Source organism: Ailuropoda melanoleuca, chromosome 13 (genome assembly GCF_002007445.2).
Source record: "Ailuropoda melanoleuca isolate Jingjing chromosome 13, ASM200744v2, whole genome shotgun sequence".
NCBI classification, from domain to species: domain Eukaryota; kingdom Metazoa; phylum Chordata; class Mammalia; order Carnivora; family Ursidae; genus Ailuropoda; species Ailuropoda melanoleuca.
Genome location: NC_048230.1, coordinates 16,776,133 through 16,794,432, shown reverse-complemented (window position 1 = coordinate 16,794,432; position 18,300 = coordinate 16,776,133). Strand labels below are relative to the sequence as shown.

General features: G+C 49.1%; 1 protein-coding gene across 3 annotated transcripts in view; it reads left to right on the top strand.

Moving 5' to 3' along the window:
- Positions 1-18,300, top strand: part of HLF (HLF transcription factor, PAR bZIP family member) — a 51,573-nt gene that overhangs the window by 21,919 nt on the left and 11,354 nt on the right. Inside the window, exon 3 of one of the 3 annotated variants that reach the window (XM_034641651.1) lies at positions 2,721-4,042. The exons of the other annotated variants lie outside the window; for them this stretch is intronic. Coding sequence (XP_034497542.1) covers positions 2,721-3,139 — 419 coding nt within the window. The 3' untranslated portion in view covers positions 3,140-4,042. Of the gene's footprint in view, positions 1-2,720; positions 4,043-18,300 lie in introns of those variants that run through there. 3 annotated transcript variants of the gene reach the window in all.

Here is an 18,300-nt window from a genome sequence, read left to right as displayed (position 1 = left end):
TAATTAGCTTTAAAAATAATGCCAAGTTCTCACATGGCTGGGAGATGCATCAGCTCAGTGGGGGGTGGAACGAGTGCTCCTTGACAGAGTAATACTGTTGCAATCACATTAGTCATTCCAGGTGAGGTTAGAGAAGGTTACTGGGAGATGGCAGTTGCCCTGCCGTTTCAAAGAGGTCTCCTAAAAGTATTGAGAAATGGTTGAGGTTCAGAAGTTTATTTGAAGCTTTGTTCCCCTTCCCCTTATAAGCCAGACAGGTGTTTTGTAGTCACATTTTCCTTTTCGACCGACAGTAGCTCCAGCAGATGATGGAGACGGTCTGCAGTCAGCATCAGGTGTCTGTTCTCCATTGGCCGTGCGGATTCTCTGCTTGATACGTTGGCCACGGTAAATCTGTAAGCACTGGCTGGTTGCCACTTGCTACCCAGCCAGTCGCCTCCTCCAGGCTTCTACCCCCTGCCCTCACTTGGGGAAGTGTTCAGGGAATGTAATTTCATTTTATAATTAACTGAGGCAATGCACAGTGCATTTCTTCATGAATTATAATAGCAGAGCAGTTATCACTCAGAACGGACTATACCTCGACCGCTTTGAAAAATCAGTAGGTTAAGTTGTCGGTCTTGAGTTTGGCCTATCCTCATACCAGTGTATTTTAATCCTGTGGGATTTTTTTTTTTAATTTTGCATAAAATGAGGTGAAAGTGTGTTGCAACCTAACATCTTGTCTCCCAAAGCACTTCTGCATATACGTGGTAGATGCTTGTTGGCTCTGCACCTGACTTGGAGTTTCTCAGAGGTAGGGACGAGGCTTTTAGCCCCAGCACCTAAACGCATGCTTTAGACCATAGTTGGCATTTAGGAAACGTTTGTTGAAATAACAAAGACATTACTTTCATTATAAGTGGTTTTAAAAGAGAATGTGCGCCAACTTTCCTATCTTCGGGGGTGCTGGCAGGATTGTATTGAACATGGGTCATCTTTGCGAAGGGTCAGGATGGCATGATGAGCTCCTCTGGGTGGTTTCGGAGGGGGCGAGGTGCAGACACACACCCCTGCTGACACGGCAAGAGCTCCCGAGCTCATCGGAAGGCTCCAGTGAGCTGCTCTTCTCTGTGGACATTTTGCTATTTTCCAATTGATTCTTTAATAGGCAAGGATGAAGAGTGTTTTCAGACAAGAGCATTTTGATGCTCGCAAATAAAAGTGGCTATTGATCCCCCAATTTTCTATCCCTCGATGACGGGCAGAGTTGGAAGGTGTCAGCTCCAGCCCACATGTTCCCAGATCACCTGTAAGAGTTCTTAAAACTCATCCAACAGGTTCTTGATTGGGATTTTAGCTGGGTATGTAGAGGAGATCCATGTTGGGTTGGGGGAAGGGAGAAATGCAGAGGGACATTTATTTTTTAAAAGCACCAACTTACATTTCTTTGGTTCATAGACCCGGGAGGATGACCCTTGGTGTGTGGCTTATTGGTGGGTAACTTCTTTGAGTGTAGGATTTGGTTGGTTTACAGAATGGCGCTTCTGCCCATGCCTGCCGGCAGCGGGGTGACGAAGCAGATAGGGCCCTACTCAAGGGGGGGCCCTCTGGGTCCCCACCATGAAGACTTGCAGCCCCCCACTGAGGGGTGTGCTGTGGGCCAGCTCCCCCGCCGTGGCAACAGGTCAAGAGCTGCATTTGTGATGTCCTGAGCATTCCCTGCAGAATCCATTCTAAGTGCCCTGCATGTTGTGTGCAGGGAATACAGCCCAAACCTTCTAGCAACGCCTAGAGATGCTGGACCCTTCCCACAAGCGCCGCTCGGCTCCTCAGTTTACTCTGCCTCTGTTTAGCGGTAGGCTGTGGAAAAGCACAGCCGCCCCCCCACCCCAGCCCAGGATGAGGTGGCCAAGTTCTCTGGTTAGAAGAGTGCAGAGAATTATTTAAGCAACTGAGGTACTGGAAACATTATTTTGAAAAAAGTTAAAATACAAAAAATAGTACATAGCTGGCTCCCTTCCGTCTCCCAGAATTAACAATTGGACATGCTGACCTTCTATATTCATATGCAAACATATGTACACAGTCGTGTATGAATTTAAACATTACAGATCGCGTTGTGGTCTTGGGGAGCTTTTTAAAAAAGAGAAATGTATTAACTCCTGAAGCAGCCCTGAAATCATTCCAAGTCTGTTTCCTCAGGTCCTCACTCTTTCCTAGCACTTTGCTTCCACAGTGTTAATAAATTAACCTGTTTCTAGGAAGAAAGGCCAGGCTGCTGTTGCTTGGGGGTTGCACCTTTTCGGAGGGTGGCAGGGTAGCTCTTCTGCAGGCTTCTGGTGGTTTCCCTTTGAATGTAAAAGGAACATCCTTTGACCCTGGAGGCACATACCTTCCTCCTTCCAAGCTGAAGACAGACAGACAAAGACACAAAACCAACATTAAAAGAAGGGCTTGGTGCAGCCTGAGGTCTCCGGGAGTGTGAGTTGTGATGCTGGCTCGCCCGGAGGATACGGGGTTCTGGGGGGAGGATACGGGGTTCTGGGGGGGATGCCGGCAGCCTGCCTGCTGCCCGTGCCGCCCCGCTTGTTGCTCTGCTCGCTCTCTCCTTCTTTCGCGCTTACTATGGTCTGGGCGCTAGGCTAGGTGATTTACACGTGTGATCTCATTAAAACTCAACACCACCTCCAGGCAGTACTCATTAGTGCTCGGTAGGCACTATCAGCGTCCTTTCACAGGTGAGAAAACAGGCCCAGGGAACCGAATACACGCTGGAGGGAGCACGCTCAGCGGACTCGAATACACGCTGGAGGGAGCACGCTCAGCGGACTCGGGGCTGGAACATGCGGCCACGTGGTCAGATGCCGGCAGAAGGCGCTTGGCCTGTGGAAGGCGGACATCCTGGAATGTGCGAACACCTGGGTCTGTGGTACAGCACAGGGGCACATACGACCCCGAAGCTAGCTGTGGACGGGATGCAGACAGGTGGAGCCACCACAATTGGACCCAAGTGCGTGTCCGTGGAGGTCCTCCGTTCTCGGCCAGTCCCCGGGAGTCTGATTTTAAAGGACACAGAGAAGCTGGTTTTCACAATACAGGCTTTCCTGATCAATCAGGAAGGATTTCACTGAAAAGTGAATTCTGCACCTTTGTATGACTCTGCGATCCACCGTGCGTCCCAATATAGTTTTAAAGGTGAAACACCATGAAGTGATAAGCACGCTGATCCGGGAAGACAGAGGGGCGCTGTAGTGGGTGGTAGGAACATTTAATGCCTCTGAGCTCAGCCCGTAGCACAGTTTGCATAAGTCAAGACAGGATTCAGCCTGCTGGGGCCCACCCTCCGGCGGCCCTGTCCCAGAGCACCAGGAGACAGGCGGTTTCCCGTTCCGCCCTCTGAAGAAGTCCTGGGGGGAAGCACGTGTGGCTACGGGGAGGTGCTGGGCACCGGCTGTGCATGGGCCATCGGCCGGTGAACGGAAGCAGTTGGAGGCGCTCACTCGGTGTTCCTCTCCGCGTGCTTCTCAGAAACATGCTTGGTGAGAGCTCCTCGCAGACCCAGAACATGGGGCTGATGTCTTCTGGAGGGCTGTGTAAGCGAAGCAGCAGAGAGCATGCCGCCAGCACTTGGTAAATATTGGTTCCCTTCCCCTTCCTGTGTGTGAGGCGAGTTGTATGAGTGAAGCATCAGCAGTTTGGAATGCAAAAATAGATCTCCATGTGAGGATGTGGCCTCTTTTCCCCGAGTGCGGACCAGATGTCAGGCTGCCTGGCGAGGACTCCAGGAATGTGGTCGCTTCCTTCTTTGGGGCTTCGTTGCTTCTCCCCATATGGAGAAGCCTCCCTTTCAATGCACTTCTTGGATCAGAAAAAAACAAGAATGAAAAAGAAGATGGTATAAAAGTCTTAGGGATGAAACTTTCTGTATTCTCCCTCTTAAAAGGGATTCGTAATGTGTTGTTTAGGTCTTAATTGCAAGTCTGGTACCCGGTCATCACGTCATGATCCCTGTTATTTAATAACATAATAAAAATTAATGGAAAACCACAAGCAAATGAACATTCATTTTGGAGTGCGTTTACCCATTTTCTTACCAGATATTTACTGAGAGCCGACTGCATATCAGGCACTGAACTGGGTGTTGGGGATTCAGAGATAAGAAAGATTCTGGCCCTTGAACTTGAGAAGCTCTGGAGGTAAGAGTGGTCAGCTCTGAATGGGGTGTAGAGAGACTGTCAGAGATAATCCTTGATTGTGTCTTGAAGAATGAGCAAAAATTATGTTAATAGGAAGGATACATTTAAGTGACTCATTGAGTTTTTCTTGACTGGTGTTAAGAATTAGTCCCTATTAAATATGCAGAGAAAAAAAGTGCACTGGAAACAATTCGGATCATAGTGTTATGTGATAACACTGAACTGGAATTTAGAAAAAAAGGGGGGGGAGAATAAAAAGAATGTAGATGGTGTTGAATCCACAAAGCGGCTGACTCCCTCTGACCCAGAGGAAGGGAACTTTGCTGTATGCTGAGGGGCCTGATGCTTGACACTTTCCAGCCACGTGTCTCAAGCGTGGTATGTTTAAAGAAGATGTTGGGAGGTTAGAGGCGGCATAATTGATGTGATTTGACAGTTGCTGTGGCAACACACCCACTTCCAGAAAATCAGTGTTAGTGGGAGGGCAGAAAAACTCGTGGCACTTGCCCTGGGCTGCCCTGTGCCCCATACTTTTTGAGCCAAAGGTGTGGATAGATTTAGAAGGACAAATGCCCCCACATGTCTGATTACCACCTGCCTTTGTGGCGTTGACTCTGGAATAAGATAAGGAGATGAGTAAACCAGAGCAAAGACAACAGGGAAACAGCGCAGAGGAGGAGGGGGTGGTCCAAGCAAGCGTTGCCAATTCCTTTCAGGAAAACATCTCCCCAGTGTTGTATTTGAATATATTGAACGGCCCGTGGACTTATGTGAAAAAAAAAAAAAAAATATATATATATATATATATATATAACGTAAATATGTGTAAACCTCTGTTTATGGAAGCAGCAGCAAAGAATGCTTTGGGCATACATAAAACCGTCCTTAGAGTAGTAAGAGGACTGGGGTTAATGAAAAATTGGTTTTGACAAGTTTTGACTGAAGAGCTGGATGATTGCCTCTGGGGCGCCATCTTCTGGCAAGTCAGAAGTATGACATGGTGTGAATACTCTGCTTGTGTGGGCGGTGGGTTTCCTTAACGGACTTCAGTGACTGATCTCCTTACATCCATGGGGGCTCTTTCCCCTAGATCATTGGTTCTCAGCCTTGGCCCCATGTGAGAGTTGCCAGTGGAGCTCTTTGCAACTATTTATTTTAAAATATTATAACAGTAATATGTGATCGTAAAATTAAGTCAGAACTGTACAAGTGTACAGCTTGAGTTCTTATATCTCATTCCCAGACTTAAGTGTCAACAGTTTCTTGGACAGTCTTCCATTTTCTTTGTGTTTATAAGTGCGTGCACATGTGCGTATGGGAATATGGAAATATGTGTGTGTACACACACTAGCTATAGAATAATAGTGTGCATACTGGGGCGCCTGAGCGGCTCAGTTGGTTAAGGGTCTTACTCTTGATTTTGGCTCAGGTCATGCTCTCAGGGTCGTGAGATGGAGCCCCATCTCCAGCTCCGTGCCGAGCATGGAGCCTGCTTAAGATTCTCTGCCCCTCCCTCTCCTCCTATCCGTCACCGCCCCCCCCCCAGCTCACACACATGTTCTCGTGGGCTCTCTCTCTCTCTCTCTCTCAAAAAAAAAAAAAATTAGTGTGTATACTACACATAGAGATCCATAATGTTATGCAACTTCCCCTTTTTACTTAATGCTTTTTGGATATCTTTCCACAAGAGCATATATAGACCCACTAGCTACATGGAATCCCACTGTCAGGATATGTGCCGTAGCTTATTTTGCAAGTACCTTTAGCTTCTTTTCATCCTCGGTTGCCTTTTTTTTTTTTTTTGTACATTTGCGTGGCATATCTAACATTTAAATTCCTAGATGTGGAATTGCTTGATCAAAGTGTATAGGACCCAAAGGAATTGTTCTAGTTCATTCCCACCAAAGGTGTGTGAGAAGACTGTTTGCTCTTTCATTAAAACAAAACAAATGAAACACAACAAAGCTACAGAGCCCAGGTCCCCTTTTCAGAGCTTCTGACTGAAGTGGGAGGGGTGCATCTCTATTTTTTAAAAGCTCCCCAGGTGAATCTGGTCCGTAGCCAGGGTTGGGAACTGTGGCCTTACCTAGAGGGGGTAAAATTAAGAGACCGTGCTTCTAAATGATGATGCCTTGGTCAAGCCCTTTCAGATCCATGCAGCGAGGCTTGCCTTAATGTAGTTGGTCGATTGGAGAAATGGAATCATCCGTCTTCTCTGAAGTCCCTGTTGAGCTAGAGATCTTTATTTAGACAGATATAAACATTAAATGAATCTGTATTAAAATAGTGTGGGATTCAAGCTACAAGAGCTGAAGAGTGAACACCTAGGTACAGTTTGATACTTTTCTCACTCTCCTTTAATTATTTAGCCATAACCCATTTCTCCTTTATATAGGCCTTTAAGAAAGAATCATTTCATTCCTTTTGGTGTGGCCTCAGATTCCATCAGAAGTAGGGAGAGTTTGTGGGTATTCAAAGTCAATACCTCCTTCTCTGATTTCAGTATGAAAAGTCCCCAGGCTGGTACACAGCTTCCCAGCTCGGGGGAATTAAATTGTCTCCTTTCTCTTGTTTAGTTAGCTTCAATAGATTGAAGAGGGGAGGGCGAGGGGGAGGGAGAGAGAGAGAGAGGGAATAGACATTTCTTCTCCAGGAGACTGGTTTTAAGAATTATCCATCTTACTCTTGATTTTGGCTCAGGTCATGATCTCAGGGTCGTGAATTATTGCGGTTATTGACCTTCTTTCATAGCCTGTTTCAGAAAAAAAAATTCACCAACCTTTAGTTTTTTATCCTCCCCCTTGAGGCCATGCCTTGCCATCCTCTTCTCTATATCTGTCCACTGAGCAGCTGCCAGAGAGCGTGTCCCTTGCTGTGTGGCTTTAGGAAGCTGCATGACACCTTCACCCCTCACACCCCTACCCACCTGAGGGCGGTTTGTCTTCCTGTAACAGGAGGTACTGACTTCTGCCCCTCCCACCTGTCATTTGCCCAACATATCCTTATAGTCAGTGACCTTGTCGACAAGGAGTTTTGTGTTAGGAAATCTGAGCAAATTGGCGTGGGGGGAGGGATTATCAACACATTGAAAGGCCAAGGATTTCAGAGGTACTGGGCTGTCCTTTGTCCACTTAGACTGTGGTGGGACTTCCCTTCGCATGCATGGTCCTGGTGGGCGCTGGCTTGAGGAACTCAAGGAGAAAGTGTTTGATATTGACTTGGTGTCTAGTTTCTGTTTACCCAAGAGGCACACAGATCTCACCCCATGAGAAATGTAAAGGCAGATTTTTGTTCTGTGCCGATTTCTCCATAGACCACATCAGGCAGGAGCCAGATGGGTTTAGCTTGGCTACGAACCCTTTGTGCAAGGTGGAAATTTTTCAATTTTTCTGAAACCACACATTCCTAAGAAATTGTCTGGTCTAGGATATTATAGTAGTGTAGGTTAAGGAACTGTAGGACTATAGGCTGACTTACTGCAGGCTTATAAATATGGGTGGAAATTTACCTGTGTCTCCCCCTCCCCACCAACATGGTGGTAAGAACTAGATTTAATAAACCCCTCCACTTTTATTCCTCACGTGAATCAGTGGCTGTTTGGCTTTATTTTTTTCCCCTAGGTGGGACTTGAATTTATTTAAGAAAACCTGAGTGTATGCCTTTTCCCAAGCCTTGGCTTGCGTTTGAATGTAAAAATCAGTAGACCGCTGTAAACAATGTATTTTACTCCATAGCTTTCCCTTTCCCTCTCCCTACATGCCTGAGACCGAGCTGTCACTTTATAATGTAATTCCTTCCGTGAGGCCTCATCGCAAACGTGGATGCCGGTCCGGCAATGACGAGACTTGTGCAGTGAATGCTTACATGAAGCTTAAGTACCCCCTGCCCCCCCCGTCCCCGGGGGGCAATTACAAGGGCCGGCACTATTAGGGGATTGCTTACCTCACCCCAAATGAGACTCTTGGGGTACAACATCCATTTCATTTAGATAACAGCTGACTCCATGGAATTAGGTTGACTTCCCCCCCACCAAGAATCCACATCCCTGACTTAGCATAACCGCCCCCCACCCCCGGCAGTTCCTATAGCCAAGCAACTCTAATTCAGCAACCTTTCAGAATGGTTATTAACTAATAAGGAGTGAGAGAAAATGTCCCTGTTCCATGTTATATACACAGCCTGTGGCACAGACGTCTCTGATGGTGGCTGCAGAGGGGATCTCTCCAGGCATTCTCACCCACCATCCTCCCTGCCTCCACCGTTCATGCCCTCCCAACATACACTGGCCAGACCAAGAATGCAAAAATAAAAAGCTGCTGTGGGAACTTCAGGCAGTAGGTGTAATGGACACACAGCAAAGGGAAATACCTCTATTAGGCTGGGTTGCTCAGCATAGGAATGCCCTTGCAAGCACCCCTCACAAAATACCCCTACAGAGACTGGAAAGTAGACACCTGACATCCTGAGATGCATGTCAGAACCCTAGGATCCCTGCCACATGCAGGGGCCTGGGAGTGTTGCTTGAAGGAAATTTTTGGACACCAGCCTTTGGTCCCAGTTTTGCGGGTAGGTGTATAGGGTACCGGTGGAGATGTAGAAAGAATGTGAGGGCCTTAGAGCTACCCTAATTTGAATGTAGCTTCTTCCAACTATTTGACCTTGAGTAAATTACTTGATCTGTCCTGTTGTATTGTTTTCTCATTTGTTTAATGGAGGTAATAATGTAGCTCCTTGAATAGGAAGCACAGTGACTGCCCATCAGGGATTAACAATATAATTAGGAGAACCATCTTTTTGGTCAGTCCCATTTCACCAGCTTGTCCAAGAACGAGTTTACCTCTTCTGTCTGTGGCCTCTCCGAAGCATCCTCCATGGAGTGCTTTTCTCCCCGGCCCTACATGTCCTTAAAATGTCAGTGTTCCCCTAGGATCTTTTCTCTGCTTTTCTTCATGCTCTGTGTCCTCTCCTGGGGGTCCTGTGGGGTTGCTCTCTGGAAGTCTAGACTCGTGGACAAAGCTGAGGTCCATGTACTTCAGCCTGTCCATCTGGAATGCACTGGCACCCAGACTCAGTGGGCCCACAACCAGACACCGTCTTTTCCTTCGGATGTGCTCACTCCACTGTATTTCCTATTTTCAGTGAATTTTAACCACCTCCTTTCCTGCTGTCCAGGCCAGAAACCTACAAGTTTACCTTGCTCTCTCCTCTTTTCCCCATATCGAGTTGGCTCATAGTGAACGCACCTCATCAGTAACTCCTTTTTTTTTTTTTAAGATTTTATTTATTTATTTGACAGAGATAGAGACAGCCAGCGAGAGAGAGAACACAAGCAGGGGGAGTGGGAGAGGAAGAAGCAGGCTCATAGCAGAGGAGCCTGATGTGGGGCTTCGATCCCATAACGCCGGGATCACGCCCTGAGCCGAAGGCAGATGCTTAACCGCTGTGCCACCCAGGCGCCCCTCTCATCAGTAACTCTTGCACCTACCCAACCCTCTGCCATTTTGTGGGGGACCTTCATTTCCAGTCCCCCTCTGATCCCTCATCCACTTGGGTGCCACAGCAATATTTCATCCATTGCTCCCATTCCCTTTACAATAAGATCTGAGCACCTGAAGCCATTCTTTGGTCTCCATTCTTCCTACCCCTCTCTCTGCCCTCGGAGCTCCCACCAGGCCAGCTATTCAGTTCCCTGACTGGCCCATGAATTTTCTCATATCTTCAGGCCTTCACATATTCTCTTCCCTCTGCCTTGACTTGTGCGGCCAATTTCAGGAGTCCACCAAGATGCCAGCTCCATCAGAGCAGCTATTCCTGATGTCGCTGCAATCTCTGCAGAGATCTGGATTAATGATCAACCTTTGAACTCCAACCTTTGTTCCCTGGGCAAGGCTCTCTCAGAGCACTTAGCACCTACATTCTCATCACCTCCTTGCTCACTGTTTCTGCCTCCAGTCTGTATGCTCCCAGGGGTTGGGTTTCATTTATAAATTCTCAGAGTCTAGTCCATAGTAAGTGCTCAGTGAATGTTTATTACATGAATGAATGTTTTCTGTTTTTCTTTTAAAGATTGACTTATTTATTTTAGAGATAAAGAGAGCATGGGGGGAGGAGCAGAGGGAGAGGGAGGGAGAGGGAGGGAGAACCTCAGGCAGGCTCCCTGCTGAGCCCAGAGCCTAACACGGGGCTCCATCTCAGGACCCTGAGATCATGACCTGAGCTGAAATCAAGAGTCGGACACTGGGCCACCCAGGCGTCCCTACAAATGAATGTTTTAATCAGCAAGCCTTTGTTAATCATCTTTTATGCAAGGCATTGGCAAGGCCTTTCCCTGAAAAGATTTCCAATCTAATTTGAGAATGGGTAATTGCTGAGAAGTTATAGAGTGACTTAATCTGGTAAAAATTCTAGGCTGGCGTGTACTTAGTGCAATGTGATCTAGACACTAAGTGTGAGGGAAGTTAAAATTTGCCATCAGCACTGGGGCAATCAGTAGGAGGAGGGCTTGAATTCGACCCTGATGGCTGATGGGACAGGTAGAGCTAGAGAGGATGTGAACCAAGGTTGTCCAGGAAGCAAGGCAGAGCAGCTTGGCTTGAGCAGAGACTACAAGGTGAGGGCCGTGTGCCTGAGTCAGGAGGTCCTTGACTATCTTTGGTTAAACTGGGAGGCAGTGGCACATCATTGGGTACTTTTGATCCTGAAGATGTTCTAGGAAGAGTGACCTGGTGGCCGTGTTGGCCGATGGCTTTGCTGGGGGCAGAGAGACCAGTTAGGAAGGGATCACAATTGTCTGAGTCCTCTGTAGAATGACCTGCAGCTGGCCCCAAATGGGGGTCTAAACCACAAGGGAAAACCTCCTGTGAGCTGCAGGGATAATTTATTGCCAGAGCTGGAATGAGCCTTTGCTGTCATTCCAGCCACACATCCTGTTATTTAATGGGGGAGGTCAAAGGGAAGCCCAGGGAGTCTCCTTAAGGTTTCCATAGGCGATGGACTCTTTGGGTCTGGATCCACAGCTCACTTCTCCCTCCTGCGTGAGAGGTGATGTGGTTAATATTTGAAGCCTGACGGGATAGAGAAATGGACAGTTGGCAAGCATGAGAGGCTAATGGTCCCTGGGAGCTGGGAGGATGGGTTTGGTCTAAACACCCTGGCCCAGAGGTGACAGCGAGGCTGGGGGCAATGTGCAGTGACGCCCAGATCAGGCCAGGACTCTGTGAACTTTGGTAGGAGACAGCCACACAGAGCTCTGGCCCCGGGCCAAGGCAAAGGAGGCTTTGGAAAAGCATGTTTACTTTTGGGTGCTCAGCTTGGAGTCTTACACAGGAAAGAGTTTTTGTGAATCTCCTTGAGAAGCTGCAGAACCACAGGCACACCTGAATCCTATTCATGTTCATCCGGAAACTCGGGCTTTAAAACAATCCTGTTTTTCTTCCTATGTTTGTTGGGTTTGGTTGGGGGGTTGGGGAGAGGAGGAAGGGTGTTGCTCGGGGAGAGTGTGGGCGGTTTGTTTGGTGCAGGTTCCTTGGTTTGCAGGGAGCGTCAGCAAGCCTCTCCCCTTATCTGCTCTCCTGTTTCATTCCCTCCTCTAAATCGAAACAAAAAATTTAACATAGCCCAAAGGAGAATAGACAGTTTAATAACTCGCCATGGCAGCACTTTGAAAACTGTGGGTTTCAAGTGACTAGGCCTGCACATTTTCACCAACTCAGACAATTAAAGAGACTCCAGGGACCTAGGTGGTGCTGATTCTAGTGGTGCACATTGTCATTAAAAATGGAAAGAGCCTCTGAAAATAGATTCCAGGTTGGGAGAACTTGTTTCTCTGCTTGATCAGAAAGTAGCCCCATCCTACAGGGACTGAGGGAAATTGCTTAGTGGCTCACTTTCTCCATTAGAAAATATGCCCATCGGTCCTACCCACTTCCCAGGGCTGTCAGGAGGGTGGAATGATGCCATAGAGATGCAGTGTGCTGCGAACTGGGTCCACATGCAGCCGTAAGGGCAGGCAGGAGCTGTTCCCCATCAGTTTGTCTGTGGAAAGGGGTGGGTCTGGATGGCATCCCCACCATGCATCCCATGGCAGGGGTCTGGCACTCGACGTCAGTATCCATTTGGTCCTATCCACGTGTCTCTTGTTGCTTGTCTTCTGGGGCGTGGAGTTGCAGGGAGGCTTGAAGTGGTCATTTTTTGCCACTCCCACCGTCCCTGTGGCAACTTAGGGAGGGATTTGGCCTCCCCTCCTCCAGTAGGGAAAGCCGGACCACAAAACAACCTGAAGACTTGGAGCTAGCCAGCGGGTGGCTGGAATTTCACCTTCTCGCTCCTGGATCTGCGCCATACATTCCCTGCATGGGCAGAGGGGGCCTGATCTTTTCCCACCATAGCGCCGCAACTTTGTGGGGCAGTGGGGGCAGGGGCATGAGTGTGTGGGACGAGGACCGGGCCCCTTGTGCCCTGTTCATGGCCCTCCATACCCACCCTAGGGGCCAAGGTTGCCTGAGATACGCCTCACTTGGGCCTCAGTCTTCGGCCCTGAGTTTGGTTCTGGCCCGTTTTTTACTTCTCTACACGCTGGGGTGCTGTGGCGGCGATGCAGAGAGGCCCTTGGCCTGCAGGGGAGGAAATGGAGGGTGCCGGGTCTCAGGGGCCGTGGCAAGAAGGCTGGTGGGCCCACTTGTATCCTGACCACTAGCTGGAACGTCTGTTCCGCCCCCTGTTTGACAGACTTGCAACAGGCTGTGGTCATGAGCTCTGGCTTCACCTTTCAGTCAGTTCAAGGAGGCAGCTTTCTTGCTGACACCGTTGGCAGGAAGTGTGATGATAAACAGCCTCGGAATGAGAGGCCTTGTTAATCCGGTCCCAGCTCCTGCCAAGTTAGGAGCTGCCGAGTCAAGTCAGGGCCATTTCGGGTCCTGATGCACAATCCCAGGGCAAAGTGCTTGTCCTGGACACGGGGTCACACAGGGGGGCACGGGCGTTGGGGCTGCAGCTATGGGAGAACAGGCGCTGGGGAGCGTATGGGAGGGACAGGTGGACTCTGTGCCCACCGCGGGGCTTGCCTTCCCGTCTCCGCTGCCCACCCCGTCCAGCCCCACTTGGCAGATGAGGGAACAAGACTCTGTCTGCTGCAGCGACAGCCCCAGGCCACGGAGCCATTTAGGGGCAAAGCCATGATGCATCCAAGTCTGTCTGAGCTTTTGGATGAACCTTGCTGTCTCACAAGACAGGTCAAAGCGGAGAGATGAAGGCTGGAGCTGAGCCTCAGAACAGAGTTCCAGCTGTTTGCCCAAACCCAGACCAAGCACTCACTGGCACGGTGCTCATTTCAGGGCATAGAGGGAGAACACGCCTCCCCCATGAAGCGACCTTTGAAGGCAACTTCATATCCACACAACAATATGCTAGACACCCTCTGTGCCAGCGATCCTCACCCTTCTCTTCCTGAGGTGTGGTCTCTGGCTATCCCGAAGCTGGTTAAAGATGCCAGTGAGCGAGACACAGTGTTGACAGGAGCCCTGACCCCGTGGCCAGCAGTGGCCTCGTCAAAGGCAAACGTGCCCTCAGCACAGTCTGGCCATTCAGGGGGACTGAGGTGGTGGACGAGAGGACGGAAGGAAGAGAAGGAACAAGAGGTAGTGGAAATGAGTGGCTGGCTGCCCCTAACTTCCTGGGGGCCCTTGTCCAGGGGCTTTTACCACCTCTTTGGGGGTCCATCTGCTGCTTGCCCATGCTGGGCTGGAGAGAAGGGAACCTGCGGGGGCCTCCCCATCTCCTCCTGCTCCTCTGAGAGGAAAGCAGAGTAGAAAGAGCATGGGCCGTGGATCGAGGGGACTTGAATCTGATGTCCCCCTGACCCTGCCCCTCCCCCCAGATTTCTAGCTGCTGGTGGTTTCGCCTCTCTGACCCAATGTTTCCTCATCCATAAAATGTGGGGCATGATCCGTCCCTGGGGGGTGGGCTGATGGTTCAGTGGAATGTTGTACGTTAGGCTCCTAGCCCAGGTTCCAACACAGGACTCTTGCTCCGGAAGCGCAGAGTCCCTCGGTTTCCACTGATGCAGGGCTAGGCTCTCTGGCCTCCACTTCTGGGGCATGTATGCAATTAAAAACCTGGGTTTCAGGGGCGCCTGGGTAGCTTGGTAGATTGAGCGTCAGACGCTTGATTTCACCTCAGGTCATGATCTCAGGGTTGTGAGATGGAGCCCAGGGTCAGGCTCTGGGCTCAGTGTGGAGTCTGCTTGGGATTCTCTCTCCCTCTGCCCCTCCCCCCTCTCTAAAATAAACAAATAAATCTTTAAAAAAAAAAAACAGCAACAAAAGCTTGGGTTTCAGAGTCAGAAAAATGGGGAGGCGAGTTCATGTTTCATCTGCTAGTTGGACAACCTTTGGCAAATTATTTAGCATTTCTGAGTTTGTCTTAAACAGTTTCCACTTCTTTATTTCCACATCTGGAAAAGGAGGATACTAATAATTGCCCATTCACACAGCCATTGTGAGGATTGGATGAGGTGGCGGTCAGAGGGGCCTGCTGGGGAGTAAGGGCCCCACCCAGTCAGCCGTCGTCGGGAGGACTGAGAGCTATTACCCAGTGGGTGGGGCATGCCCACCTCCCAGCCACGGGATGGCACGACACGGTCACTGATGGTCACACGTCAGGGACTGAGCTGGCCTTTCAGCATCAAGCCTTACCCAGCTTTCTGCTGATGGTCTTACTGTGTGAAGGGAGTCAGGGGCAAAGAGCTGTTTAGATGAAACCCATCTCTGTAGTGAGCCTTTTGGCGCACCTGCTCAGCGGTCACAGGTGGCACGTGCCTTGTCTAAATCGGACACAAAGGGCGTGGGGGGGGGTGAGAGAGAGAGATTCGTTTTTGCCTCACGTCCATGTGCGTCTGCTCTGTAAGGCTCAGGACACTTGAATAGTGTCAGCGTAGTGTCCAGTTCCCAGCAGCTGGGATCCAGAAGGACATTTCCCATTTTAGTCTTCAGCTAACCCTTTGCTTTCCCATCCTCTTTCTTTCTCTCTCCCTTCTCTTCCTTTTGATGCCCTTCTGTCCTTCCACATTCTCCTCCTCCCTCCCCCTTTCTTCCACTTCTTTCATGCATCCTGTATTCCTGCTTTAGTTTCTGGATTCCCCCTTCTCGCTCTTTCTGTTCTTCCTCTGCCCCATTCTCCTGTCTCTCTCTGGTCTGTTCTTTCTCCTCCTCTCCTTCCTCTTCTTCTTTTGTTGGGACTCGAGGGGTCTTCTCTCGACCACGTTTCACACAGGGTCCTGAAAGTAGTATGTGCCAAGTGAAACAGAGCCCATTCTTTAAAAAGTTATGTTTTAGTTTCTGACCTGAAAAGTGAAAGATGCTCATTACAGACAATTTGCAAAATATAATAAAAAGAGAAAAGAGTCCCTGTTTCCCGACACTGTCCTTGTTAGGATCTGGGAGTACTTATTTCTGGTTCCGCAATGGTGCGTACCGAGCACCGCCTCCATGCAGGCTCCGTATAGAAGCTGGGGATACGGCAGCAAACGAGACAGGGTCCCCGGCCCATGGAGTTTCCGTGCAGGTGGAGGGAGGTGGTCAACCAGCATCAAGCAAACACAAAAGATGATTTTGGGTGGAGATAAGTATTGTAAAGGTGATCAGCTGGGTGGTCGGAAAGGCAGGGTGCGGGGGCAAGTCACAGGATCGAGGTGACGCTGCGAGCTGGAGTCTAAATGATGCAGGAGGACAGCAGGGGAAGAAGGGTTTAGCGGGAGAGAAGGCTCAGCACAAAGGCCTGGGTGGGGTCCTGCTTGGGGCGTGTGAGGAGCAGAAAGAAGGCCAGCGTGGCTAAGCATATTGAGTGAGGGGGAGTCTTGAATGCTATCATATGTGGCGATGGAAAGCCTTTGGAGGGTTTTGGTATGGGGGAGTGCCCTGCATAGGTCTGCATTTTTAGAATACCTTCTGGTAGCTGCATGGAGAGTGCATTGTGGAGACACGAATGGGAGGAAGAAGAGCCGTTAGGGGGATGTGGCAGTAGTTGGGGGGAGACTGGGCGGGCTTGGACAAGAGGGCATAGTCTTTCATTTTTTTTAAGTATCTCTGATTCTAGTATCTATATTGTGTAATTGTGCATATATCTAGATAATTTATTGAGTACATTCCAGGTACTATGCATTGCATTATGTGAAGCATTTTATTTATATATACATTATCTCATTCATTTTTCACACAACCCTATGAGGCTGGCATAGTAATCTTCATTTGCAGATGAAGAAACTGAAACTCAGAGAGGGAAATAAAAGAAAGGGGGGGCACCAATAGTTCTTGTTTCTTAAAACAGACCTTACTAGGAAATGGGGGGGTATTTCTTTCTGGTCCCTTATTCACCAGCACCCAAGTTTATAACATTACTAGTGGCAGAATCAGAATTCAAACCCAAGTCTGGCTCCCTTCACACTTTCACCAGTACCCCGTACGTTGAAACCCCTGCTAGACTATTAGTGTTATTGTATAAGCAGCCCCCTGCAGGTAGTAGCTCAGCCTTGTAGGTCACTCATCTGTTCTCATGATTGTATCGACCAAGTAGTCACATGCACAAATGAAGGCTTATTGTTTCCTTACCTGGAAACGCTATGGGCCGGTCAGGTGGCTCTGCTGAGCAGGGCTGGACTTGCACCTCGAGGGAGCTGACCTAAACAGGCCTGTTCCCCATGCCCACATGCCCTCCGCTCCCTAGTAGGCTGGTCTGAGCATGTCTCGGGGGTGACAGAGTGCTGGAGAGAAGCCGGAGTGTGCACAGTCTCTTTAGGTCCAGCCTCAGACCTGACACTGTCACGGCTGTCACACTCTGTTGGCCAGTGCAAGTCACAATGCCAGCCCAGATGCAAGGCATAGGGAAATAGACTCTGTCTAGAACTGCAAAGCCACATGGAACAGAACATGGGTAGAGGGAAGGGTGAGGCCTTTGACCATTAGGACGCACCTGCTTTTGCAGACTTGCCTGATGAACAAGAGAAGAGGTTCCTGCCGTCGGAACAGAGTCGGGCTAATTGGCCTCGGGGTCCACAAAGCCCATGTCCTTCGGAGGTACTTGTGAGATTCTTATTTAATCCCTGTACATATCGTGAGCACTCTTTAGGGACTCGCTAGTGTTACTGCGTTCTTCTAAGTTAATTGGCTCCCTGTAATGGAAGGGCTTCTCAGAAGCAGGGGTGTTTTGTAGCGAAATAGGCTGTGACCCCCGATGGCACTTTTCTTCTGAAAGCAGTGGGCGCGAAGAGGGTCAATGGTGCTATTTCAAACCAAGTGATAGCCATCCAGGGTCCGGAAGGTGATGGCAAGCAAACGGACCACAAACTTGTTATGAGGAGGAGAGGAGGAGCTTGGAGCCAGATCTGGGAACAGTCTTGGAATCACGAGGAAGTTCACCCTCCAGTGCTAATGGAGAACACTTGAGCCCAAACCAGGTTACTCTCTCTTCTCAGCCATCCTTTATAGAGAATAATGCTCGCCAGGGATAAACACTGGAGTGTTATCTGTCCTGACTTTACTGCTGCAGATCTAAGGTTTTGTTTACTTAACCACCTGAACAAGAAGCACAGCTGAAAGGTTGGAGGCGTTGCAATTAGCCTTGAGGCTGAAATAGCAATGACAGCTATGACTTATTATTGCTTTGATGCAGCCATAAATTAAACAAACCATTGACTTGAAAGAGATAAGGACACAGATTGCTGCTGTCTCCATTCCCTGGTGACTTCTAGCCCATCAGCTGATGGAACACAAGACGCCAACTTCTTGTTAACCTACATGAGAAATCAGCGGTCTTCAGTGACAGGACTTGGAGGTTTAGTCATGCCTAATCTGTGGCAAAAGTGGGTTTGAAGGTAATTTCTAATCTTCTTCCAGATTTAAGTTCTTTTGTTCCACCCTTTCCTCCAGAAATCCTCGCTGGCCCTTTTGGAAGTGACTTTCATCAGGATGTTTTTAAAAAGAAGGAAACAGTGTGCCTGCAAACGGCAGCGTCCACATGATGGGGTTGGTCTTGTGTACCCTGATCGTTTAAAGCAGGCCTTGGAGAAACCCCAGGCTCAGACCTAACAAGTACAGGAGAAAACCGCATGATCCTCTCAACAGATTCTAAA